The following is a 27,487-nucleotide window of genomic DNA, read 5'->3' on the forward strand; positions in this document are numbered from 1 at the left end:
AAATCCACAATTTCTGCAAAACATGGGAAAAGACACCATGGTGGAAGAATAAAGACGAGTTGGAAAGAACACTCTATATAAACATAATACTACATTGCTCCCCTAATGTCAACTGGGCCAAGAGAACGGGGCGGAAGGCGAATGACAATAGCTAAAACTACTGAGCCGGAGCTCATAGCCATAGAAGCCAGTAATGCAGCGAGCACTATGATGATGATGATGATGATGATGATGATGATGCAGCGAGCACCGACCAATATTTTAAGATAAGCATTGCGAGCAATAACAACAATTATAGCCAAAGACCACATGTGGTCAGAGGAAACACTGTGAGAGGGAAGGGAGCTCCTTGGGACTATCCAACGTAGAACCCTCAGGGGGATGGGGGGCATAGCGGATGCATGGCTTGTGCAAGCAACAAACATGCGGAGGTCTCCCTAGGACATGAGGAATGGCGCAAAGATGTACGCAAGAACACACTTCTCCCTAAGAGAGGCAGGAGAACATGACTTACTTTAGAGAAGTTGGGATATGGGCCCATATAAAAAGAATAGAGGTGATGGAAATCACACACCACAAAAAACAAAGTAAGCAGACAGAAAACAACACTACCGACTGAACGGTTACAATCAGACGGCCAAGAGACAGTTGAAAAGAAAGCAGCAGGGGAGAAACAACCCCGCTAGTATAGAAAAATAAAGACTTCTATGGAGACTGTAAAAAGTGGTTGAGTTGAACAAGGCCAACACAGGGGAGACCTATTCAGATAACTAGTCTCCATCTTAAAAGAAAGAATAGAAGATGGAGAAGGAACCTGGCTGAAACCGCAGACAAAAACAGAGGAAATAGTATGGAAAGACCAACGCTACAAGGAAAGGTCCAACCCAAAGAACCAGTGTAAAGAACTGATGTAACAGATAGAGAGGCAGTGCCAGAAGCAAAAAGAAAGTTCCAGTTTGCACTGGATGACCTGTGCCCAGACAACAAGCCATGTAACCTCATATGAGAGGATCCTGGCGTCACCCAGGATCGTATGTGGAATGCTCACTAATTTAAAGGAGAACAAACCCCCCCATGGGGTGGGAACTGTATCCGTGCTTGCGAGAAGTGGAAGAAATTCGCAGGAAAAGGGATCACTAACCTCTGTACGAACCAACCCAAAATGGGTGGGCAAGGAACCCATGTTCGAGGAGAAACGGAAGATGAAAAATAACCATAAACCCCAAAAAGGGGTAGTAGGCACATCTGAAGAACAGCCAGGTCAGTAGCAAAACATTGGGGTTGGTATCAGACGTGTCATGGGAATGTCTCCAAAAAACACAAAACATTGTAAAAAATGAAAAGATACAGCAGCTTCACACAGGGCAGAAGCAGTTTTAAGAGGGCCATGCAAAGGCATAGAAGAGAAAGGGTTGGCAGGGGAGGCCACCCATGCCAAGATACAAACAAGTATGTCCGCAAGGAACTTAAAGAGAGAAAGAGGGGGGGCGTGGCTAGCCGAGCAGCGAGATGGCCGCTCTCTGAGCGAGCTCCGCCGGCTGCACACTAATTAATCCTACATAATCCTACGCGACGCTGCTGAGGGGCCTGGATTCTGCCGGAGACTGAGGCGGCAACCCGGAGGCACGACCGAGTAAATCCTGGCCGCTCGCGGACGGCTGCGCGCGGTGACCTGGCGACCGCGACTGAGGCCGGCCCGCCGGCTGGAGCCCGCCTGACGCTACGGAGCCCGAGGCGGCTGTGTAACCTGACCTGACCCCGGGGATTCCTCGGCCCGCGGAGATCGGAGGTGAGGAGACCGCGCTGCCGCCCTTGCTGCGGAGCTGGGGACCACCGGCTAACACTGGGGGGTGCTGCCTGTGCGTGGAGTGTGGAGCGGAGAGGTCGTCCACCGGGGATAGCTGATCGGGAAGGATCGGGGCTGCAGCTGAGGAGCGACGCCGCCATTTTGTACTGTGGCTGGGGCGACCGGGCAGAAGCTGTGCTCCCGCTGCGCTGCATGGCCCACACTGTATTTGCCCCTCGATTGCTGCACCCTGATCGCCGCTGGATGCACGGGTGCTGAACGCGCCCTGACACCAGGACTCTGCTCCCGGGCATAGATCGACGTGCTGGCGGCTTGGGCCTGCTCCCGCCGGAACCTCCCGCGCTCTGTATCCTCACCCAGGAGACCGCAGACCACACTTGGAGGGGTCGCCATCTGACACTGGGCAGCCCATTGGTCCTGGGGCTCCTGTCCCCCTGCTCCCCCTTACAGCGCCTCGGGCTGAGTCGGCTGGTGCTGTGGGCCCACGCGGCGCGCCGGTGAGCGCTCCCTGCCGCGGACTGCGCTTCGCGCCCAGCGCGGGTCGAAGATGGGGGGCACAAAGGACGCAAAGCAGACCAAATTGACTTTCGACCAGAAACAGAGGGCCCGGCAGCAGGCGGTGGACACGGGGGCCACGTCGTCACCCCCGAAGAGCCCCGCAGCCGAAGTTGATTTTGGCGCTTTGATGTTGGAGGTCCGCTCAAGCCTAAAGAGCATAGACGCAAAGCTGGATGCCATGGCTGTACAACTGGAGGCGGTAAAATCCAAAGTGGACGTGCACGAAACGCGGCTAGACTGCCTAGAAAGCAAACATACCGAATGCGCCGAGTTTCAGCAGCAGGCGAAAAACCACATCACAAATATTGAGCGAGAACTGGAGGCCATGCGGGCTAAGGCGGACGACCTGGAGGCGCGTTCCCGGAGGTCCAATATCCGGATTACGGGCATTCCGGAGACGGACAACACCGGTAAGACGGAGGTCTTTGTGTCTGATTTGCTACACGAGCTGTTCGATCCGGACCTGTCCCAGGTATTCACGGTGGAGAGGGCTCACAGAACACTGGGCAAGAGACCGCCACCAGGCGCCACCCCGCGTCCTATCTTGGCCAAGCTGCTCAACTTCCAGGATAGGGACCGCATCCTGCAGTTGGCCCGGGAAAAAGGCAAGATCATCCATAAAGGGAACCACATCTCGTTTTACCCTGATTTCACCCCTCTTGTCCAAGCAGCCAGAAAGGAGTTCATACCTGCGAAGAAACTCCTGATGCAGGCCGGAGTCCAATACTCCTTGCTCTACCCAGCAAAACTGAAAATCTTTCATGAGCGAACTGCCCACTTCTTCACCGACGCCAAGGAGGCCTTGAAGTTCGCTAAACACGTCGGAGGCCCTGGTGCCAGACGCAAATCGCCGAGGCTGGAGGAGGACGTGGCCCGCATGAGCGACAACGACTGAGGTACAGGGAGTGCAGTCATTTGGGTCTGTCCCTTCCACTACAGTTGGCACTTGCTGAACTGTTTGGTCCCCACTGGATGTGCACTGGGGCCGCTGCAGGACCTGTTGGAGCTGGCCCGCTCGTGCCGGGTGGGTCTTGGTTACTGATTGAGTTGCAGGTCTAGGGCGCACTGGACGGCAGACTACTCCGGTGCTGTGTGTTCCATACCGCTGGGCGCCCCTCGGGGGTCGCGTGGGTTCATCAGTGTGCGGCCACCCTGTGCATTCAGGGGTGTCAGCTCGGAGCTCCTCGCCCCATGGGGAATCTCCTGTTGTTTTTGTTCTTGGTTGACTTAAGTGCGTTTCAGCGCACGTATGGGATTCTAGCGCAACCTGTTTGGGGGGTTGGCGTGGGTGGGGGTTGGGAGGGTCTTTTGTTTGTTTGTTTGTCGGTGCTGGTGCAATGCAATGCAATTTATTATTACATGACCGAGCTGCTCGGGGGCAAGAGGTGGTCCGGGCCTGTTGGGGCGGGGTGGGGGGGCGGGGAGGCGGCCTGGTCGCCTTGGCTGTGCCGTCAACATGGGGGGAGTTAAACTGTGGACTTGGAACATTCGTGGCCTTGGGGACTATAAAAAAGCTAGGTTGATGCATACTATGTTGACTAGACACAATGTTGACATTTGCTTGTTACAGGAAACTCACATCAATTCTGCCCCATCGCCCAGGCTAAAACACCACAGGTGGTCGAATGTATATTCCGCTATATACTCTAACTATGCCCGGGGGGTGGCTGTCCTCGTGCGGAGGGGGCTGGACTGGAGAGAGCATCATTGTGTACTGGATAAGGAGGGTCGATATGTACTGGTTCACGGCTCATTGCAGGGTAGGCAACTGGTTTTAGCCGCTGTATATGGCCCCAATGTGGATGACCCTGAATTTTTCCGCAATGTCTGGGCGCAAATTGTGCTGCTTGACTGTGACCTGATAGTGGTGGGGGGTGATTTTAATGTGGTGTTGGATGATGAACTGGACAGAAGGGGCGCTAGCAGGCCTACACACACGAAGGCGAGACAGGCGTTGCTGGATGTGATTGAGGAGGGGAGACTGACTGATGTGTGGAGACTCCGACACCCCGGAGAGAAAATGGGGACCTGCATCACGTGCCACCACGATGCTTGGTCCCGGCTAGACTTTTGGCTGTTGTCCCCTGAGGTGGCTACCTGGGTGGGGGAGGTGGAGATTCAGGCTAGGTCGCTTTCGGACCACGCTCCCTGCATGCTAGAACTGCGTATACCCAACGTGGCCCCTAGGGCGTTTTCGTGGAGACTGCCGCCCCACGCTCTTACGGATCAGGTGTTCACGGAAGAAATTAGGGAGGACATTGTTAAGTACTTCGAGGACAATGAGGGTTCAGCGTCCTCTGAGGCGGTGGTGTGGGACGCCTTTAAGGCGGTCATACGGGGCCAGTGCATAGCTCGGCGAGCGGGGGTGCTACACTCCATACGCCGGACACTGGCTAAGTTAGAGCAAGAACTTAGAGAGCTGGACTCGGCCTTCTGCCGGGATCCGACGTTGGCCAATGCAGGTAGTTTCAAAACAAAACTATTGGAATACAATGAGGAGGCGCAGAGGGAGGTGAAGTTCTTGGGGAAGCAGGCGGAGGCTCGTAGATACGGGGAGGGTGATAGACCGAGCAGAACACTGGCTAGGCTGATTGCTCCCCAGGCTCAGGCGTACTATATACACACCGTCATGTCCAGCGAGGGGACGCAGGTCACGGGCCCGGAGGCGGTGCTGAAGGCCTTCGCTGACTTTTATGCCTCTCTCTACACGTCCAAACACTCGTCTGCCCCGACTTCCCTGGACGATTTCCTTGACTCTATAGCCCTTGTTTGGTTCAATGACAATCATAGGCAATACATGGACCTGCCTGTCTCTGCTCAGGATATAGCTCAGGTCATTAAAAGCATGCCGGCTAATAAGGCTCCCGGCCCGGATGGTCTTACCACACTTTTTTATAAGACATATGCTGAAGAACTAGCTCCAAAATTGCACTCTGTCTTCGTGGAGGCGCTAGAGCTGAATGCCCTCCCAGACTCCATGCGCGAGGCACTCATTGTCACTCTCCTAAAGCCCGACAAAGACGAGTTGCACCTGGACTCCTATCGTCCCCTCTCTCTCATAAATGTAGACGCCAAAATCTTTGCCAAGGTCATAGCGGACAAACTACAGCCGCTGCTGCCGATCATTGCTCTCCCAGACCAGTCGGGGTTTATCCCTGGCCGTGCTACCTCGCACAACCTCAGAACACTATTCTCCGTCCTACATTATCTTCACCCCTCCGTCCAGGCCGCGGTCGTGTTCTTAGACGCGACTAAGGCCTTTGATTCGTTAGAATGGCCGTACCTCTTTCGTATCTTGAGCAAGATGGGATTCAGTCGTAACTTTATTAATCTCATACAATTGCTATATGACAGACCCCGTGCGCGGGTGCGTGTAAATGGCCTGGTGTCCGAACCCTTTCCCATCTCCAGGGGGACTAGACAGGGGTGCCCTTTGTCGCCCCTCCTCTTCGCTATTGCGATGGAACCATTGGCGGCAAGAATGCGCCAGCACCACACGGCGAGAGGGATAGGCTTCAGTTCTCGCAGCCTGCTGATTTCGCTTTATGCGGACGACGTTACTCTGTATGTCTCCAACCCCGCAGAGAATTTGAATCCCCTGCTACGAGAATTTGTACGTTTCGAGGGGCTGGCGGGCGTGTCTATAAACTGGTCCAAGTCAGTTGCATTCCCTCTCACTGACGAGACAGCTCCACCTCCCTCAGACTACCCCCTCCGTTGGGAGGCTGATGCGGTCAAATACTTGGGTATTTGGATTAGTTGGGACACGCAGGAACTATGGTCTCTAAACTTAGGCAGAGCGGTCGACTGGCTGGAGCGGAGGGTGGAGGCCTGGAACAAACTTCCCCTGTCCCTGGTGGCGAGGGTGGCGCTGGCGAAGATGGTAGTTCTCCCGAAATTCCTTTATCTGTTCGTTAATCTCCCGTTGCCCATGACTGCATGCTTTCACGCTCGAGTCCGCTCCCTACTTGTGTCTCTGGTGTGGGCTGGGCGGCAGGCGCGGACCTCTTGGGCTTTGCTCACGCTCCCGCTGAGGCAGGGGGGCCTTGGAGCGCCTGACCTTAAGCTTTACTCGCTGTGCGCTCAGGCTCAGTTTCTGCACTTCTGGGCGTTCCCCACCCCCTACCAACCGCACGTGGCGGTGGAATTGGCTGCGGTTGCCCCGCTGCCGCTCCGGGTGGCGTTGTATGGCAGGGTTTCCCGCCCCTCGAAGGAGGTGGACACCGTTGAGATGATCCGCTGGTCCTGGAGGGAGCTGCGCCGGAGGGCGGGCCTTCCCTTGCTCTATGCGCCGGCCATACCGCTGCGAAGCAATCCGATGCTGCCTTGCCTCGGCGCTAGGGGAGATACTCTTACTCTCCAGGGGAGACGGGTGGCCACTTTCGCTGACCTTTACCCTGATGGGACGTTTGGTGAGTTGGGTGCCCGCTCGGACGGTCAGCCAACCTCGTTCTCAGACGAGCTCCTGTATCACTCTCTCCGGGAGTCCTGCAAAAAGATGTGGCCTCAATTCCCTGAGGAACCCCCGCAACTGGATGCCCTCCAAAACTTACTGTCACGACCCTCCCCCGCGAAGCTGGTGTCCAGACTTTACAACTGCATGCAGGAGCAGGCACCGCTCACCGTGCCTAGAGCCAAACAGGCTTGGGCCACAGATCTGGACGACGCCCTGTCTGATGCCATATGGGAATATTGCTGTGCGCAACTGACGGAGCTGTCGCCGAACTATAGACTCCGACTGGTCCATTTTAAATTCTTGCACCGGTACTACCGCACACCGGTGCTGCTGCATCGCATGGGGATCCGCACGGACGCTTCCTGTTGGAAGTGTTGCGGAGCTGACGCGTCCTTCATTCATGTGGCGTGGAGCTGCCCTAAGCTAGTTGGTTACTGGTCGAGCATCTTTGAGGCCATCAACCACATTTTAAACAGGACTGATGAGCCCTCTCCGCTTTTGGGGCTCATGGGATATGTTAAGGACACCGTACCCGCTGACAGGAAACTGCACGCGCTGCTGCTACTTTACGCTAAACGTCAGGTGGCGATACACTGGGGCCGTGGAGCCTTGCCTACGTTCGCCGCATGGGTCCGTGACGTTGCGTATGGTCAGACGCAGCTCACGACCTACTGGGAGTCGATGCCCACCGCATCTAGGCCCAATGACATCTGGGAACCCTTCCTGCAGTGGACAAGAGAGCGGGCGAGTTCGGTTGCATCTGTGGATTCCCCCGGGACGGGCGTTTCGGATGACATGGGGTAGACCTTTCAGCCCTGCCCACATCGTGATGTGTGGATGGATGCCTGCTTGGTGGGAGCGCCTGGGGGTAGCGGAGTGCGTCGCATTTGCCGGTCCCCGTGCCTGTTGCATGCCTGTTGGATTTGTCGTGTTGCCTCCCCTCCCCGATCGGGAGACCTGCTGCTTTGTCCCGCTGCGTCCCCCCCCCCCCTGCCCTATGGCTGCTGTCCTGGGCTCCTCCTGCAGCCCCCGATGATACTCGTGGCCGTCCCTCCAGGACGGACGGGTTCTAGTACGTTAGCCCCCGTATGAGCAAGCTGCCACGTTTGTTGGTTTAATGCATTAGTTCAGCACCGTAAGTTTTCTGTTTCCCTCCGATTGTTGCGGGGGGGTTGGGAGAAAAGGTGGCTGTGGATGATCTTTCTATACATTGCCTTTTACATGGGCAGTGGTCCCAGAACTCGCTGGAGCGATTGGACGGGACTGGGCGCCTAGGATTTGTTTTTAGTCCACGTAGCCCACAAATGCAAGACCTTCTACTCTTCACTGACTACGTCATGATACCGCTCATTAATGGCATTGGTGTGTATATCCCTGTATGTAACGATGTTGATATTTCTTATGACTTCTGCCATGGTGCGCCTTCACTGGATAAACTTGCTGATATAGCGGCCTGCCTCCGGGTTGTTGGCGAGACGCAGTGTAACGGTTACTTTGCTCAATAAAGGTCTTTCAAAAAAAAAAAAAAAAAAAAAAAAGAGAGAAAGAGAAAGGGCAGGAGCCATCTTCCCCATGTATAGCAAGAACTAGCACAAGAAGCCCTAACGCCTGAAGAGAGTAAAGAAGGAACACCGCCTGGGTCAGGACCAGACAATGGATCCTAGGCCATGAACCATGCACCTTCCCATGCATCTGCTAGGAAAGAAGAGCACCAGAGAGAGAGTGGAAGGAAAGAACCCCCTGGTTAGTGTGGAAAAACACTCAACAAAACAGAGGGGGGGGCAGGAGCAAGAAGAGCCCCCGACATGACTGTCACACCAAAGAAAGACATGTGGAGCACCCTATAAGGGGGTACCATTGTGCCAGACACATATGGAGGAATAGCTGTAAGGCATACAGACAAACAGGGAACAAGGCAACAGTGCATCAGTGCAACATCAGTGCATCCGCACAATACCACGAAAATACCCTAATCAGGACTTGGGTAAAAAACACAAGAACACCATGCAGCCAAAGGCGTAGAAACTAAACAGGGTCAAAAAATAAGATGTGGCCCAAAAAACAACCAGGGACCACGACCTGTCATCGACAGGATAAGAATGCAAGAGAAGAAAATACCTACTGGGGTGGCAGCGCAACACAGGATGCCACTCGAAGGAGACGAATGAAAAGAAGAAGCCAACAGGCACAGCTCTAGAACGGCTCACACAGAAAATAAATTAAGGAGATCATCCCCGGATAGACTGAGTACGGGATGATAGAAGAAGACAGTATAGCAAACAGGGCTCAATATCCCGCTCCACCCAGACTGTCCTGAAAACTGTGTAAAGTGGAATCAGCGTGAGCGCCAAACAGATGGTGACTATCAAAATGCATGTCCATCAAGTTGGAATGAACAGCTTTTGAGAAACCAGAGGTGTGTAGCCAGGCACACCAGCGAAGTGCTACGGACAGAGCCATGGCACAACCAACAGAATCCACATTGAATCAGCAATTTAGCTGCCTGTCGGCCATCCTGGAGTAACTGGGTAAGGGCGGCCCTGGCCTCATCCGGGAGCAAGGGGAGAAGGCACAAGACCGTGAGAAAAATGGCCCAGGGCACAAGCGGTATTAAGTGAGCGCAAAACAGAACTGGTGGCAGAAAACATATACCGACTATGGAGACTACTCAAGTCCCTGTCTGGAGGGAAGTCTGCCCATGCCAGGGGAGGCTGTAGCAGCCTGAGCCAGGTAGCTGTGCAGAGTAGGCTGCCTAAAGAGGCAGACCGGGCTCCAGGGGCTGGACGGTGCCTATGAGCTATAGACCGGTCCACTGGTGCCCCCGAAACTGACTTAGCCACAGAGCCCAGCAAAAAATCAAATAGGGACTCAGTAAAGAGAAGCATAGGCACTGCCTCCACCTGGCCCTGATGAAGCACCCCAACTAAGGGACCAATGGCAAGCTCCACAGAAGGGAGCTGCAGCTCCAGAACCACATTTCTCCTCGAAAGCAGAGCAAGTCTCAGTAGCTAGGGTAGGAGCAGAAAACAATCTCGGGGGGCAGGAGGGGAGGAAGACTCAAGGACACTAGCCACACCAAGTTCAGACACCCAATGAAATACCAAAGGAAGCTGAGCAACGTCGCTTATGTCATCATTGACTCCACCAAAACACTGTTCTCCCTAAGTGAAAACAGCTGGGGGCTCCTCTGAAGAAAGTAGCCCAGGGTGACCCGCTCTGTCAACGCCGTTCCGGACATCGTCCAGCGTTGATGTGGTGACACATTGAAGTCAGGTAAGAGAGCTACAGTAGCGGTGAATCACGCTGGCGACTTCGACTTCCGAGCAGACTGAACAGACACTGGCATCACAGGTGGGAACCCAAAGGGGCTGTGCACCGGAGCCAAGACTGATATGACTACGGATCCAGAAGGCCTCACTGAAGGCAGGGGAGACCCCGCTGGCGTGAATTCAGTCTAGCTCCTCTGGCCTCTCTGGGGCGGAGACGCACACCAGAAGGAGACAGATAACCAAATATAGCATGAAGAGAGAGATAACATTTTCTCAACTGATCAGAGTGGTCCAATCACTGGGTAGTACCGGAAGGCGTGGGGTAGACTCTCGCTCCGATTCCTGAACCCGAGGACATCGAGGGGTGTCAGATGCCACGTGTATGCGGCAAAGGCTGCGACTTTGACTGCTTATGGCGTGACTTACCAGTCGACATCGAGGATGAAGAATGCTCACGAAAAGGATTCCTGGAGCAGGGCCTTGAGCAGTCCTTGGAACAAGAAGTAGACCGCAACCGACATGGGGCCTGCGACCACCTCGTCGCCAGGAGAGTCATGCAGTTCTCCTGCAATGCTAATGGCCAAAGCTGAAGACAGGAGCTACACTCTTTGGAGTCATGGGGAAAACCCAGGCACCAAATACAAATACTGCGAGGGTCTAGGCTGACATGGTCATCCACAGGACCCTGAGGACACCAGAAAAAAGCACACTGTGTCGTTGACAAAACATCGAGAGAGTCCAAGAATGGCCAGAGGAACCGCTCTCCGGATTTGTGTAGAAATGCAGAAAGGAAGAAACTGACGTCATCGCATGAAGGGAGGGCTTATATGGACTCTGCCGACGTCACATCCAGTGGACAACGTTGATACAGAGTCGCTCAACACCCTCTACCAACGCGCAGACGTACTGCTGTAGAAAACATTCTGGATCTAGTCTGTTGACTGGGAATAATTCAAAGGTAACAAATATGCAGCTAGACGTCTCAATCAGATACAACTGTAAAGAATTACCAGAATGACAGTCCCTTTTGGGCATTGCAGAAGCTCCACACCTCATGCTTACCCCACACCATGTTCCCCGGAGGGACTGCATGCCCAGATTGGCAATCTTAGGGCATGGTTCCACAGGCCAAAAGTACATACCAGAAAATCAATATTGCTGTCTTCATTTCGAAAATACTCCATGAGCTTCTCAAACCGATGCTTCTCCTTGCACACCTAAAATTTCAAAAACAGGTTAATGGCAGCGTCTAAGGTCCAAATCATCATGAAAATAAGTCTAGAGTTTATAGTCCACATTGAATAACGACCTCCAGGAAATTCACGAATGCTATTTATTAAGAAATCAAAGCAAACACAATAAGATGATGGCCGGAGCGCTGAAAGTTTTCTGACACTCACCCCCAGTCACTATTAGATCTGGGTTGAATCCATCATCATTCTTTTGCTCATTTCGACATCCCAGTTCAGACCCAGCCATATGCAAATGAGTCTTGACCCTGTTCCTCATGACAACAGTCCAGCCCAAACTGCCAAGCCAGATCTTACCTGGACTGGAAATAAGCATCCTGGGACCGGTTTCAGGGCATCACCCCTCATCAGCCAGGTTAGCTTGAATCCAGTAGCAAAGTGAGCAAGGGACCGAAGTCAGGGCATACCCTGCCAACTTATGGCAAACAAAGCAAACACAGTAAGATGATGGACGGAGCGCTGAAGGTTTTCAGACACTCACCCTCAATCACTATTTGACCTGGGTTAAATCCATCTTCGTTCTTTAGCTCACTTCGCCAACCCCAGTTCAGACCCAGCCATATGCAAAGCAGTCTCGTCTTATTGTGTTTGCTATTTATTAAGAAAAAACATAGGCCACTCCCAATACACGCAAACTTTAATTTTAAAGAGTGCTGTCACTCCTAAAAAGTAAAACTTTCAAGCCCAAAACAGTTACCCCAAAAGGCTTCCATGACTACACCAGAGAACTAGCACCCCAAACCACAGCTCTGTTACAATACAAATAAAGTGTTAACCCAAAACAGAGCTGCGCCGGAACGCAAAACCAAACAGACCTGTTAAATCACCAAATCACTTGCTAATGCAGAGCTATGTTAGTGAAGAAGAGTACTGTCCGTCCAAAAACAAGACTCAGTAAGGATAAAAGAACAAGGACCTCCCAAAACAGAGCTGAGTTAGAAGACAAGAGCACCATAAACCACAAACAGTCCTTTTTGTAGGACACAAGACTCCTCTCTAGCCCCTAAACAGAACTCAGTTAGTGTACAAATACACAGTTATCAACAAAGGAATGCTTTGGAAGGATACAAGATGAGCCACTCCCATAACAAAACCAAAGATCACACTCAAAACAGAGCTGACAACCTAAAATAGCACAGTTGCCTATAAACGAAGTACTAGCAGGACAGAAGAGAGCAGGCTCACTAAGGATACAAGATTATTCATCTGAAAAGAAGGCTCTGTAACCATACACGAACACCTTCACCCCCAAAACAGGGCTCAGCAAGGCTACATTAACATTATTACTTTGACCACAGGCTCTGTAAGGATACAAGAGCACTGTTACCTCGAAGAAAACACTCTATACGGATACAGCAGAGTTCCACCAAGAAGAGTGTCAACTCTCAAAACATAAAAGAGCACGGTCACCTCAATGCAGGGTTGTCTAAAGGCACAAGGGCAGTCACCCAATGAAAAGTTTCAGCAAAGTTACAAGAACACTACTACACCAGGAACAGGTCTCTAAAGTGTGTGGCTTGTACAACCTAGTCAAAAGGCAGCAGGGCGCGCTACAGGATCAGTGGGGTTATCCCATAGAAACAAAAACCAAGGAAGAATTACTGGTTAAAGATTACTACTAAAACCAAACACCAGGAGACAGCAATACTGTGCTCCAAGCTGTAACTATAACCAGCTGGATAAAAGCATGCTGATCCCTGCACAACGTAACTCAGTTAAGTCACCAGTGCACTCAACCCAAAATAGAACTCTGCCATGATACAAGTGTACAGTCCCTCACAAAAGAAAATTATGTTAGGATGTAAGAGAACATTAAGTCATAATACAACCCAGTATGATTTAAATGTTAAAACTCAATAAACCAATTAAACAAAAAATACAACCCAATAAGAACACAGAAAGGTTAAACTCTAAAAATAGCTGTGTCGAGATAAGAATAAGATCTGTTAGGACACAAATGCAGTTAAAAAGAGAGCATTATTAGGTCACAAGGACATGTGCGCAGCAAACTCAGAGCTTCTCTAGGATGCATTAACATCATTACCCCAAAACAAACTGTTATAACACAACAGTACTCACTTAGAACCGGAGTGATGCCCAGCCGAAAGAGGCCCACTTAAGAATAAAAAGAACAGTAACTGAAATAGGAACCAAACCATTTCGGACAAAACCACCAGAAAACAAACACCTTGTTAATACTTAAGAATATGGTCATCCTCCCTAGAGAGTAAGGGGAATCATCGGTAGATGCTCGAGGGTAGGACTTGTAACAGGGCTAAATCTCTCCACAAACATGTGTGCTCCTTGCACTGCCCGTCCACACGACATAAGCCTGTCTCCTTCTTAGCACCTAAGTGGTATGAGGGCCTAAGAAGGCTACACAATGTGACACCTGAGGAGAAGAAAGGAGCATCAGTGATCCCTTCCCTGCTTCTCTCTCAAAAACGGACAAATGAATCCACCTCCCCTTCGCTCAACCACATACCAACAATTATTATTCTCCCTCAGACAACCTAATTTCACCTCTTTTTACTCAACTACACACCAACAATTCTTAACACTCCCTCAAATAACACAATTCTCCTTCCTTTCACCCTACTACAAGCTAACAGTTAACTCCCTGGCAATCAGGAACACCAACTACATCTCTTCCCTCACTCTATCACACATCAACACTTATTAATTCCCCCCTCATTCACTGACACATTACCCTTGCCTTTCAGTCCCTCTATCACACCAGCTCGTCTCTCCGCAGTTACTTTCTGACCAATCCCATTTTATCATTTAAGGCCTGTACAATGTTAATGTGTTACCTCTTTAAAGTGATCAAAGGCTGCTAAGATGATTTCATGTCCTCCCCTCACCAGGCAGACTGCAGCCAGCAGCTCCAGCACCAGGGCCTTTGTCCTGTGGAGAAACAAATGCAACAAAACTGCTGGGTTATAAACCAATGCTTAACGAAGATGTTAGGCAAAGAGCAGCACCCATGCAGCAACTGATCCAGGCATCTTTACAGGATAGAGAGACCGAGAATAAAGGTGAAGACCCTCAAAACTTGGATAACAAACAAGTAAGACCAGGTAGGACAAAGAGGAAAAGCTGGTGGGGAAGGAATGGCAGATAAATCAAGTAGTGCTCATTGAAAAGCCAGAAGGGCAGCAGGACAGGTGGGTTCACCTGGAAACTCAGGGAAGAAATCAGGAAAGAAATTATATAAACACAAAAATAGGGAACAAAAGTGGGAAAATGGAACCAACAGGCTGGGGTGGGGGAGGAGGGGAAAAAGAGAACATTAGGACGAACAGTTGGGGAAATGAAGTGGTATGAGTTGCAAAACGGAAAGGGTAAGTGTGAAAACCAACAGGCAACCTGATAAACCAGGTAGAGACGTGGCAAAACCAATGGGAAACAAGACAGGACAGATGGAAAACAAGGAAGGAGATCTGACAAACCAGAAATGACAGGTAGAAAAACATAATGACAGGTGGGGAAACGAAGGGCAACTGGGGAAACCAGGAAGGTCAGATAGGAAAACAAGGATGTACAAGGGGATGAAAAAGGAAGCAAATGTGTTAAAATCAGGAAGGAAATGATGAACACCATTCAGTAAAGCTGTAAAAAAAAAACGGATTTGATGAGGGTTTTGTTCAACTGTTTTGAAAGAAATAACACGGACAGTAGAAGCAAGAAATGTTCAACCTACACTCAGGTGCACGGAGCTACCGACCAGGCGAGTAACTGTCCTAACTTTATTGAGTGAGGGACCCAAAAGGTGAGAAAGGTTGATGATTTCATATGTCCTGAACCATTCAAAAGCTGAGGAGGGCTCACCCTGGTAGTGACAGTGAGTCATGCACATGGAGAGCAACTTCCAGTACCAAGAGATGGTTCGCACTCATGAGGTGAGGCACTATCCTCCAGTCAGTGATGCTATGGCACCTATCAGTTGAGGAAGGGTCCTTGTCTCACTGATACTTAGGCACTCCAGGAAAAAGTAGGCTCCTGTTTTCAGCAGTGCTGAAGCACCCCATAAAGTAAGGACATTTCCTCTCCTCAGTAATCCTGGGGTATGGAGAAGTTAAGAAAGACCCTTCTCTTCTATGGTGGTCTTCAAACCACAAGGAGAGGGCCATGAGGTGAGGCAGCCACCTTACCTTGACAAAGGTGAAGCACCACAAGGCGAGGAAAGCGCCTCTTCTCAGCAATAGAGAAGAACCCTTGACTTCAGGAATACTCTTCTCCTTGGTGAATGTGAGGCACATATAACAGGAGGTGAAGCACCCACATGGGGTAGACTCCCCTCAGCGATGAGGGAGAACCCTGAAGATGAAAGAATGAGCTTATCCTCGAAGACTGCGCGGCACCCGTGACTTGAGGACGGTACCTCTGCTCAGTAACAGATGAGTTGTGGAAGGTTCTTCCCCCTCAGCAGCTCTGAGGCACCAGAAGTTGAAGAAGGCACCTCCTCTTTGTGATGCTGTGGCACCCACAATTAAAATTCAATCTTTTTATTGTCAACATCCCCAGTACATAAGTCTGGGTAAGTAACATCCACAAATATCTATGAATCCTCACCAGGACGGACAATGAATCTCTAGTGGGTCTTCATGAACCCATTCTTCGAGGTAGAGCTGATCTACGAACTCATCATGGTATGCAATTAAATGAATGTATGCTTGTGACCAAGGAAAACAATGGGCCTATGAAAATGTTTAATATTGCACCAGTCCCGTAAGAGAGACAAAATCAGCTGCCCTTACAGAAGGTTCTCAGTGGATGATGGACACAAGGCTACTTATCCTTCAATTGTTTCAAAATTATTCTTTCATTACAACATTATACTTTAGGGCACAGTGGTGACACCAATAGACTGTTCCCAGGTGAATGCCACCCTTTCTCCTATAGTCTGGAACACACCATAGAAGTAAAGATGATCTCAGCGCCTCCAAGTAGAAGAACTTTGAGTGCATAATAGACTCCCCTTCGAAGGAGTAGTCAGGAAAAGAGAACCGATGTTTTGCATGTTGGGATAATACCCGATCTTGATAATCCTAGGACCTCATACACTGAATCACATGAAGAGAAGCATAGATACGAAGATATCGTCTGGGGCTCATACATATGATTTTACACAGTTTAGTATGACATACGGGGATAGATTATTCAAATTAAGATGGAATGACTGCTGAATTTCTCAGGAACCATTCCGTACCAACTGTGACCCCTCTCCTTTATCTGACGAGTCTACGACTGCAAAACAAAAATCTTTTAAACATTATTATTTTGTGATTGTTACTTTTGTGCAGGACTTGTGGATCGTATGGATTGGCACAGTTCCAGCTTGTAAGAACATTCAATTTCCATAGATTTTTATTTTGATATGTTATCCAGTATTGGGGTATCTTTCATAGATTCACATGCTTGAATCATTCCCCGTCGCCGAGGCGGGAGTCCCCGGTAAATAAAAAAGCCGTGCCAAAATGTTAGTAGTAGTAGTAGGCCCAAGAAAAGGCCCCAAGCCTATATCTTAGTAGCCTATCCACCTCATTATGCAAAAGAAACCAAGAATTTGGTAACAACCAATGAGACACCAGCACCCTTCTAGAACCCTCTCAGCAGAGCCAGTTCTCCTCAGATTTTCACCGCACGTCGTGTGGAAGGGAGTCTCCCTGAGTGCCTCTCAGTTTTTCAACTTGCTACAGCATGTCTGACAAGAAGGCTTTGTTTAAATCCTGCAGGACCTGCGCCAAGAAGAGGGTCCATGTTGATGACCAACATTTGGACTGCATCTACTGCCTCTACCCTAAACATGAGGCAAGAGATTGCAAGATTTGCTGCACCTTCCCTACCAAAACTCTTAGGGATAGGGAGGCGAGAGTGCTTTTGTGGCTGAAATCCTCTTCGGCTGAGGAGGATGACGGAGCCTCTACTTCTAGCAAGAGAGCTAGATCACAGGACAGCTCTTCCACTGAGGGGAAGAAGCGCCAGAAAACTCACCATTCTATTTCTGGTTCTGTTCAGAGGAATCCCAAAATTTCCTCTGAATCAGCGCACTCTCCTCAGGATTCTACGGTCAAGGCTAGGACACAAACTGTGAGTAAAAGCCTTTCAAAATCTCTGGCTTTCTCTCCATCTACGATTTCGGACACCTCGTCTGCTCCTTCATTGACGGATACCATCTCGACGACGGCCATTACTTCTCCTATTCTGTCAACGAGGATTACTATCCTCTCAAAAAATCCCGTCGTCGAGGTGTCGTCGACGAAGTCCTCGTCGACGAAGCCAGCATCAACGATACCATCGAAAAGAGACGCGTCGACGAAGATCTCGTCGTTGAAAGTCCTGTCAACGACGATCCCGTCTACGAAGACCTTGTCGACGACGATCCCGTCGACGAAGAGCTCGTCGACGAAGACCCCGTCGACGTCGAGCTCGTCGACGAAGACCCCGTCGACGTCGAGCTCGTCGACGTCGAGCCCGTCGACGACGACAATCCCGTCGACGACGACAATCCCGTCGACGACGACAATCCCGTCGACGACGACAATCCCGTCGACGACGACAATCCCGTCGACGACGACAATCCCGTCGACGACGACAAGTCCGTCGACGACAAGTCCGTCGACGATAGCCCCGTCGACGACGACCTCGTCGACGATGGACAAGAAAAACCTATTAACAACAACTACAACTCCGACACTTGCTATGGCGCCCGCTCATTCCACTCCTATTTCCACCAGGAGTTTCCAGCTAAAGACTTTTCAAAGACAGGAATGTAGCGACATATCACCGCTTATTCCCTCACATCTCTTAGAAACATATGTGCAGGGTGAGGATGATGATTAGGAGGATGACGAGGACGAAGGGCCCTTTGGGATTGCTCGCCATCCTTCTGAACTGCACATCAAATGTCAAGATGACGATGATGAGGAGGAGGAGGACAATTATCAAGGACATTACTATCAGGAAGACATAGTCGTTCCGCATCATAGACCTTGCTACAGACAACCTCGTCAGAGCGAGATGTCACATCTGCCTCCGACTTTAATTCAAGACCTGCAAGCCATGCTTGCAGATTATAAGCAGCGTTTTCCACCGCAGCCAGTCATTCCACAGGTTCCGCGGACTGCGCCGCAGCCGGACCCATTGCCTTTGCCTGAAGATCCAGCCCCAGCGCCTCAACTGCCTGATCCTCCACCGGACCCGCGTCAAGGTCAAGATTCAACCTCGGAGGAGGAATTCGAAGAGGGTGAGCTACCAGACCCAGCAGACCCTTGGGATTCTTATATAATCCCTATGCCTTCACCACCCACCCCTCTTTCATCTGCTTCGCCCCCAGAAGATATAGGGGGGTTCCATAACCTTATGCAGCGCGCTGCAACCAGGTTCCACTTGCCGGTTACCATTGAGCAGTCTGACTGTTTTCTTCATGACTTTAAAGAGGAGTCAAGAAAGGTTACAAGAGCTATCCCTATCATTGACTACATTTGGAAGGAAGGGATTAAAATTATGAAAAACCCAGCATCAGTGCCAGCGGTGCTTCCACGGATTGACAAAAAATACTGTGCTCCTGCCAACAGTCCTTCCTGTCTCATCGGCCAACGTCGGCCAGACTCGGTTATCTCTCAGGCAGCCCAACAAAAATCTAAGAATCCGGCAGCACCTGTCACTACACCACCGGATAGGGAAGGACGACGCCTGGATTTAATTGGGAAAAAAATTTCAACAATGGCAGCTGCATCCATCAGGGCAGCCAACTCGCTGGCGATAATAGGGCGTTATGACCGCCAAATGTGGTCAGAAATGGCAAGCTTTATCGACAAGACGCTCGGAAGATTTTGTTGGAGGGTGAGCGTGCAGCATCGGAGACTATCGACTGTGCTCTGGATATTGTAAATACTAATTTTTGCCAGTTGGCTGGGGCAGCGGTTCTCAGGCGCCAGGGCTGGCTTAAGGCCACCACGTTCAGACCAGAAGTCCAGACAAAAATATTGGACATGGCCTATGATGGCGAATCATTGTTTGGAAAGCATATAGATGACGCACTCCAAGCAATATAGACCGATACAGATACCGCAAGATCATTGGGCTCCTTGCAGTACAAGCGAGGTACCTTCAGAGGAGCAAGAGGCCGTGGATTTTCATCCAGAGGGGGTTATCACACCCAACAGAATAGGTACCAGCCTCAGTATTGACAATCATATCAATTCTCCTACAGACAAACCAACTGTAGGAAGGTGGATATCTGACTATGGTTACCCCCAACTTTTTGCCTAGTGTCTAGCTGGTTTTTCGACTTAGTTGGCCTGAGATCCTGCCATTCAGGGTCTCAGGCTGTCTGCTCTCTCTTTAAAATGGATTCCATGTACCCTAGGTACATTCCCAATTGGTAAGGATCACCTTATTGGACCCTGTACAGTGTACCCTAGGTACCCAGGGCATAGGTGTACCCTAGGCCTCCCAGGGGCTGCAGCATGTATTATGCCACCCCTGGTCTGGCCTTCCAATCAGACACAACTGGCTGATCACTCAGCTGGGGCAAGGTCGTGTAATCACCCCTTGCTTAGGTGTAGTATTCCTATACCTACCTTATATATAGACACATGTGTACCTATCAGTCACTCCTATGGCAGGCCTTAACAATCCTGGAGGCAGAGTGCTTGGTAACATGTGAGATGGTGCTCTAGCATGAGCTGAGCCTGTCTGCAGCTTTCGGAACCATGTCCTTATAGCTGTTCTATGATATAGCCTACCATATACTCTTAAAGTGCCTTATAATCTTAAACGGTTATGGTAACTATGGTTGGGCTGTATCAAAACATGTCGTGTAAGGTGTCTAACACTTTGGAATAATACCCCCATACCATTTCTGGTGATGAGGATATTATTCCTCCCTTCTAGAGGGAGAGACATGTTAAAATCATACTTTGCTGTGTAACCTCTGACCAAGGCCTCAGCATCACAAAATGGATGCTGCTGCCACGACACAAGTCTGACCTCCTGCAGCTGGGAGTGATCCCAGCCAGGGAGGCCTGGACAATAGGTTTCCTGCTTGGGGAGGTGCTAGCACCTCCCCAGACAGCCTTTAGTGTATTGGGGCAGGGTGGGCTGAAAGGAATGAGACATGCCTGGGGCACACAAGGTGTTCCTTGCATAGTCCAGTTCAAACCGGCGCTGGGGCACTCCAGCCCCAGCTCTGGCGCGAAACTGGACAAAGGGAAGTGGGTGTAACCACCCCCTCCCAGGTCCCACCCATAAGGCGTGACCTAGCAGGTATCCCAGCCCCCCAGATTAGTATAAGAGTGGGAGTTGGGCCTCAAGACTTTAGATTATCCTGAACCTGCAAAACTGAACAGAAACTCTGGACCTTCGACATTCGACGAAAGAAGAAGACTGAAGAATCTCCCTTGTAGCCAAGGAGTGGCTACCCTGTGCAAACAGGCACCATCAAGTGACTACCCTTTGCTTTGTGAAACGTTCGACGAGGAACCGACTGCAGAGCCCGACCAGAGCCTTGATTTCCAGACTTCTCCGACCCTCATCCACATCTGCAGCAGAGCTGAGATCCGTGGAGGCGACGAGCGACGTGGGACCGGCTACCTGGGAAAAGTGGCTAGTAACTTACAGCGCAGCTTCTGAGGTACCCTCGAAGTTGTGCACCGGGGATTGAGAAGCCCCAACCCCAAGCACCATCTGCACCGAAGACCAGCCCCCCACACTCCACGAGTCCTGCGTGGGGCCCTTCAGCATTTTCCTGCTTGCCGCGTCTGTCCGGTTGCTTGCCCGCTGGCTAGTGGCCTTTGTGACGACGCTCCCTAAAATCTTCTGCGCTGGTTTGGCTCCTCCAGACTGGCTCCCGCTTCTCTGCAAAGAAGAAGCACCCCAGACCTTCCTGGTCTGCACCAGAAGCAAGTCCCTTGTTCTTCGTGGGTTCCGCTTGCCAAGGCTTGGTGAGTCCTAGTCCAACTTCGACGCCGCCGACAGCAAGAGCCTTCGTGGGACAGCTCGCCTCCTGGTCCTGGTCGTCCTCGACGCTTCCTGGTCCTCCTGGCTCCAGCGACAAGCTTCACCTTCCCCTGCAACTCTTCACGACATCGCCTGGTTCCTTCCTGGTTCCACGTGGTCACTGGCTAGTGACCTTGACTCTGTCCCCTCTGCTTGCAGGTTTCTTCTCTTCTTGATCCCAGGCTTGGGATCCACCGGACACTCTCCCCTGACTGCCTGTCAGCATCTTTCTTCAGGCATCCATAGGAGTCGACGACGAAAACGACGCATCTTCACCCCTATGCACCCGCAGCCTGTGGGCTAGGTAACTTGGGTACTCCGGTGCTCATCAGGATAGTGACTATCCTAGTGTCTAGTTTTCAAGTCTCAACTTCCTAGCTACTCCGGAAGTGTCCTAAATCTATCTATTTCTAAACTGTAACATTGCTATCGACTGTTACGCATTACGCGTGAGTGTTTCCACTCTGCACACGAATCCCGTGGGCCTCCCACTCCCTAACTAACGCTAGTGTAGTGTAGCCCCAGCGATTCCCTAGGCCTAGGCCTATTCTATTTCCGTGACAGTGGTTCTTATACCACTTATTTAGTATATGGTTTGCGTGGCCCCTAGGGCCTAACTGTATTACTTACCTGTGTGACTTACTGTATGCATTAATAAGACTGTGTTGTACTTACCTCTAAACTCATAAAGAGTGCTGAGGGTTTGTTTAGAATAAATACACTTTATTTTATACATATATCTGTTGTGGTGTCCTTTCATTTGGTATTCAAGGGATTATATATGGTATCACAGCTGGCTTCACATGCCATTCAGAGTTTAGCCTAAGACTGCTCTTGTCCATGCTACCACTAGGATAGCTGGTCTATAAGGTTGACTTTACAACCAATCACCATAAGGGTATTTGGACTGATATAAGGTGTACACTATAACTAGTGACATCATACATCAGGCCAACTTCTCACATTGGTGAGCAGCGGTTGGGATCTGAGCTTGCTGTTGTAATACCATTGTAATCTTGAGATACTAAATTGAAAGATCACACAGATATTGTCTAGGTACATATAACATAGATTATTATACTTAAGTCCTACTGGACTTTGTAGTTGTAGGTTGAAGGGAATAACACACCCTGACTACAACTACTAGAAAGGTTTAGTAGATACAACTAGTGTAGGTAGGTGCACACACCACACCCTCACTAGAATCATGCCCCTGGATGGAGATCACACTGATGCTCCCTCAGGAGAGGAGAATCCTAGACAGGTTCCCTCTAGGTATGATGCATTCACATTCCAGGAGATGAGACAATTGTGTACCTCCAGAGGAATAAAACAGGGTGCAAACCCTACCCTTAGACAGCTAGTGGAGCTTCTGGAGGCCTATGATGCTGAAAGAGCTGCCAGGGATGGTGCCATAGCTGTAGATAAGGGTCTACCCACCACAGATGAGTCAGATGGGACTTCAGAGGAAGAGGTAGACAGCCAGGGCCAAGTAGGAAGACTTAGCCAGGCTAACTTAAGTTTACATGGGAGTTTGCATGGGGTCCCCCCATACAGACCCACAAGTAGGCATTCACAGAGAAGCAGGAGGGACAGATCCCCTTCAAGGGAATCCATCCACTCCCATGTTTCTAGCATCTCTAATGCTTCCTCTCACAGAGGAATGACTTCACCTGAGAGAAAGGAGCATAAAGCCAGAATGAGGGAAGCTAATCTGAGGATTCAGAGGGAAGAAATTGCCCTTGCCAAAGAGAAGCTTGCTCTGGCTAGAGAGCAAAAATTGTGTGGGTCAGAACCCACTGGTGGCAGCAACATTCCTAGAGATAGGGATAGGTCTTATGACCATAGAAACCTAAGCAAGATAGTCCCCCCATATCAGAATGGGGATGACATCCACAAATGGATGACTGCTTTGGAGAGGGCCTGCAAAGTACAGCAGGTACCCCAAAGTCAGTGGGCAGCTATCTTGTGGCTCTCCTTTTCTGACAAAGGTAGAGACAAGCTCCTCACAGTCAGTGATGAGGATGCAAACAATTACAAAGTCCTGAAGAGTGCTCTGATAGATGGGTTTGGCTTAACCACTGAGCAATATAGGTTGTTGTTCAGAGACACCCAGAAGACACAGACACAGGACTGGTCTGATTTTGTGGATTGTGCCACTAAGGCTTTGGAAGGTTGGTTAAATGGCAGCAAGGTGCAGGACTATACAGGATTGTACAACTTGATTATGAGGGAGCAGATCCTTAGTAATTGTCAGAACCAGCTTCTCCATCAACACCTGGTAGACTCAGATTTGACCTCTCCCCAAGAATTGGGAAAGAGGGCAGATAAATGGGTCAGGACCAGGATTAGGCCTAAAAATCAGGGTGGTGACCAAAAGAAAGATACCACCAAGCCTCAAGAGAAGGGTGGGGATAAAGCAAAAGAGAAATCTTCCTCAGGGCCCCAAAACTCCACACAGGGTGGTGGGTCCCAAGCTCCCTCCTCTACCACAGTTAAAAAGCCTTACTGCCATGTGTGTAAAACACCTGGGCATTGGAAAACTGACAGCAGTTGTCCACAGGCTAAAAACAAAACTGTTCCTCCAACTACTCCTGTCACACCACCTATTACTGTCAGCAGTAATCCCCCAGGTGGTGGGAGTGCCCCCAAAAATTTGGTTGGGTTTTCTTGGGGAACACAGGGGGATCCTGGCTTAGCCAATTCCCCTACAGCAGCTACTCTTGTCTGTGATGGTGGCATGGGGTTTGCCAACTTCACTGCCTGTCCCAACACTTTGGGTAGGTACAGACAGGAACCCTACATCAATGGTAGAAAAGCTGAGGCCTACAGAGACACTGGAGCTAGCATCACTATGGTGGCCCATAGGCTAGTTCCCTCTGAGCAGCTTTTGCCTGGTTTCTCATACCAGGTAACTAACATTGATGGCAAGCAGAACAGTCATCCCATGGCAGAGGTATGTCTCAGCTGGGGAGGTGTCACTGGCCCTAAAAGGGTGGCAGTGTCTCCAACCTTGCCTGTGGACTGCTTACTGGGGAATGACTTAGAACTCTCAGCTTGGGCTGGAGTTGAACAAGACACCCATTCTAAAATGGTAGGCCTTCCCAAAAAGGGTAGTGGGGTTGTGCCAGTCACAACCCCTGTCCAAGTAGCTTTCCTCCCTGAAAAGGTTGGAAGGGCAGTGGTAGCCACAGCCCAGGCACAGACAGACTCCCCTGTAGCAATTGGCAGAGCTGTGACAGTCACAGCTCAAACACAAACTGAGTGCCTTCCTGAAAAGGTTGGCAAGGCTGTAATGGTCTCAGCCCATACTCAGACTGATATAGGTGTAGTGAAGCCTGAAACTATGGATCACTCCACACAAACAGAGAGTAGTGGGGAGGAAGAAAAGTCTCCCTCTCCCCAGACATTAGGAAAAGGTCAGCCTCCTCAGGGATCTGACCTCACCCCTTGTGAAGGAACTGCCCCAGAGGTAGCCAGGCCTGGCCTGGCAGAGCCTCTGATGTCAGTGGCCCCTTCCAAGGTGGGACCCAGTCTGGTGCAGGTAGCCTGCCTCTCTCTACCCTGCCTCAGTCAGCCCAGGGCTGCAGAGGTCAGGGAGGCCAGTGGACCCCAAGAGGGCCCCTGTCCACAAGAACCCCCCCTTCAAAAGAATGAGGATTGCCTGGTTAGTTGCCCTAGCCAGTTGATGGGTGAAAACATTCCTGAGGGATCCCCTTCACAGGTAGTTAGGGACCTCCCCCAGAGGGATTCTGTTGGGCACAGGCAAACCTGGGACCTTAGGGCCCCAAACCTGACCTGTCCCTCCAGTAAGCCCACAAAAGGGACCCAGCCTCCAGCTTTAGGTAGCCAGAGGCTGACCCTGAGAGCACAGTGCAACTCAGTTAGAGAAAGAAAGGCATCCATGGTGGAGGATGATTGGAGGAAGCTGAGGCCTCACTTTGAGGACACTCACTTCAGTACTCCATCTCAACACCAGCCTTTTTCTTTGCAAAGACACACCAAAGGTAGAGATTCCCTATGGTGGAGACCCTATGATATCTTTAGGATGAGGGATTGCTTAGTGGACCATGAGACAGGGGGTAACCATGCCAGTGCTGGTTCTTCCTTATATGGCCACTCAGGCAATAGAGGCTTACCTTGTAAAGGCCAGCCTTATCTCCTTTCGTTTGGGGGGGGGTTGTGTAGGAAGGTGGATATCTGACTATGGTTACCCCCAACTTTTTGCCTAGTGTCTAGCTGGTTTTTCGACTTAGTTGGCCTGAGATCCTGCCATTCAGGGTCTCAGGCTGTCTGCTCTCTCTTTAAAATGGATTCCATGTACCCTAGGTACATTCCCAATTGGTAAGGATCACCTTATTGGACCCTGTACAGTGTACCCTAGGTACCCAGGGCATAGGTGTACCCTAGGCCTCCCAGGGGCTGCAGCATGTATTATGCCACCCCTGGTCTGGCCTTCCAATCAGACACAACTGGCTGATCACTCAGCTGGGGCAAGGTCGTGTAATCACCCCTTGCTTAGGTGTAGTATTCCTATACCTACCTTATATATAGACACATGTGTACCTATCAGTCACTCCTATGGCAGGCCTTAACAATCCTGGAGGCAGAGTGCTTGGTAACATGTGAGATGGTGCTCTAGCATGAGCTGAGCCTGTCTGCAGCTTTCGGAACCATGTCCTTATAGCTGTTCTATGATATAGCCTACCATATACTCTTAAAGTGCCTTATAATCTTAAACGGTTATGGTAACTATGGTTGGGCTGTATCAAAACATGTCGTGTAAGGTGTCTAACACTTTGGAATAATACCCCCATACCATTTCTGGTGATGAGGATATTATTCCTCCCTTCTAGAGGGAGAGACATGTTAAAATCATACTTTGCTGTGTAACCTCTGACCAAGGCCTCAGCATCACAAAATGGATGCTGCTGCCACGACACAAGTCTGACCTCCTGCAGCTGGGAGTGATCCCAGCCAGGGAGGCCTGGACAATAGGTTTCCTGCTTGGGGAGGTGCTAGCACCTCCCCAGACAGCCTTTAGTGTATTGGGGCAGGGTGGGCTGAAAGGAATGAGACATGCCTGGGGCACACAAGGTGTTCCTTGCATAGTCCAGTTCAAACCGGCGCTGGGGCACTCCAGCCCCAGCTCTGGCGCGAAACTGGACAAAGGGAAGTGGGTGTAACCACCCCCTCCCAGGTCCCACCCATAAGGCGTGACCTAGCAGGTATCCCAGCCCCCCAGATTAGTATAAGAGTGGGAGTTGGGCCTCAAGACTTTAGATTATCCTGAACCTGCAAAACTGAACAGAAACTCTGGACCTTCGACATTCGACGAAAGAAGAAGACTGAAGAATCTCCCTTGTAGCCAAGGAGTGGCTACCCTGTGCAAACAGGCACCATCAAGTGACTACCCTTTGCTTTGTGAAACGTTCGACGAGGAACCGACTGCAGAGCCCGACCAGAGCCTTGATTTCCAGACTTCTCCGACCCTCATCCACATCTGCAGCAGAGCTGAGATCCGTGGAGGCGACGAGCGACGTGGGACCGGCTACCTGGGAAAAGTGGCTAGTAACTTACAGCGCAGCTTCTGAGGTACCCTCGAAGTTGTGCACCGGGGATTGAGAAGCCCCAACCCCAAGCACCATCTGCACCGAAGACCAGCCCCCCACACTCCACGAGTCCTGCGTGGGGCCCTTCAGCATTTTCCTGCTTGCCGCGTCTGTCCGGTTGCTTGCCCGCTGGCTAGTGGCCTTTGTGACGACGCTCCCTAAAATCTTCTGCGCTGGTTTGGCTCCTCCAGACTGGCTCCCGCTTCTCTGCAAAGAAGAAGCACCCCAGACCTTCCTGGTCTGCACCAGAAGCAAGTCCCTTGTTCTTCGTGGGTTCCGCTTGCCAAGGCTTGGTGAGTCCTAGTCCAACTTCGACGCCGCCGACAGCAAGAGCCTTCGTGGGACAGCTCGCCTCCTGGTCCTGGTCGTCCTCGACGCTTCCTGGTCCTCCTGGCTCCAGCGACAAGCTTCACCTTCCCCTGCAACTCTTCACGACATCGCCTGGTTCCTTCCTGGTTCCACGTGGTCACTGGCTAGTGACCTTGACTCTGTCCCCTCTGCTTGCAGGTTTCTTCTCTTCTTGATCCCAG

At 50.7% G+C, this 27,487-nt stretch overlaps 1 protein-coding gene across 10 annotated transcripts in view; it reads right to left on the reverse strand.

Annotated features, from left to right (window-relative positions):
* FMNL3 (formin like 3) overlaps positions 1–27,487 on the reverse strand; it is a 314,942-nt gene that overhangs the window by 81,901 nt on the left and 205,554 nt on the right. For all 10 annotated transcript variants that reach the window (XM_085600370.1, XM_085600369.1, XM_085600368.1 and 7 more), the window contains 2 exons: positions 14,154–14,247; positions 11,233–11,307 (listed from right to left, as the gene is read on the reverse strand). In XM_085600370.1, coding sequence (XP_085456496.1) covers positions 11,233–11,307; positions 14,154–14,247 — 169 coding nt within the window. The remainder of the gene's footprint in view (positions 1–11,232; positions 11,308–14,153; positions 14,248–27,487) is intronic.

The sequence above is a fragment of the Triturus cristatus genome, chromosome 4_2 (assembly GCF_964204655.1).
Source record: "Triturus cristatus chromosome 4_2, aTriCri1.1, whole genome shotgun sequence".
NCBI classification, from domain to species: Eukaryota; Metazoa; Chordata; class Amphibia; order Caudata; family Salamandridae; genus Triturus; species Triturus cristatus.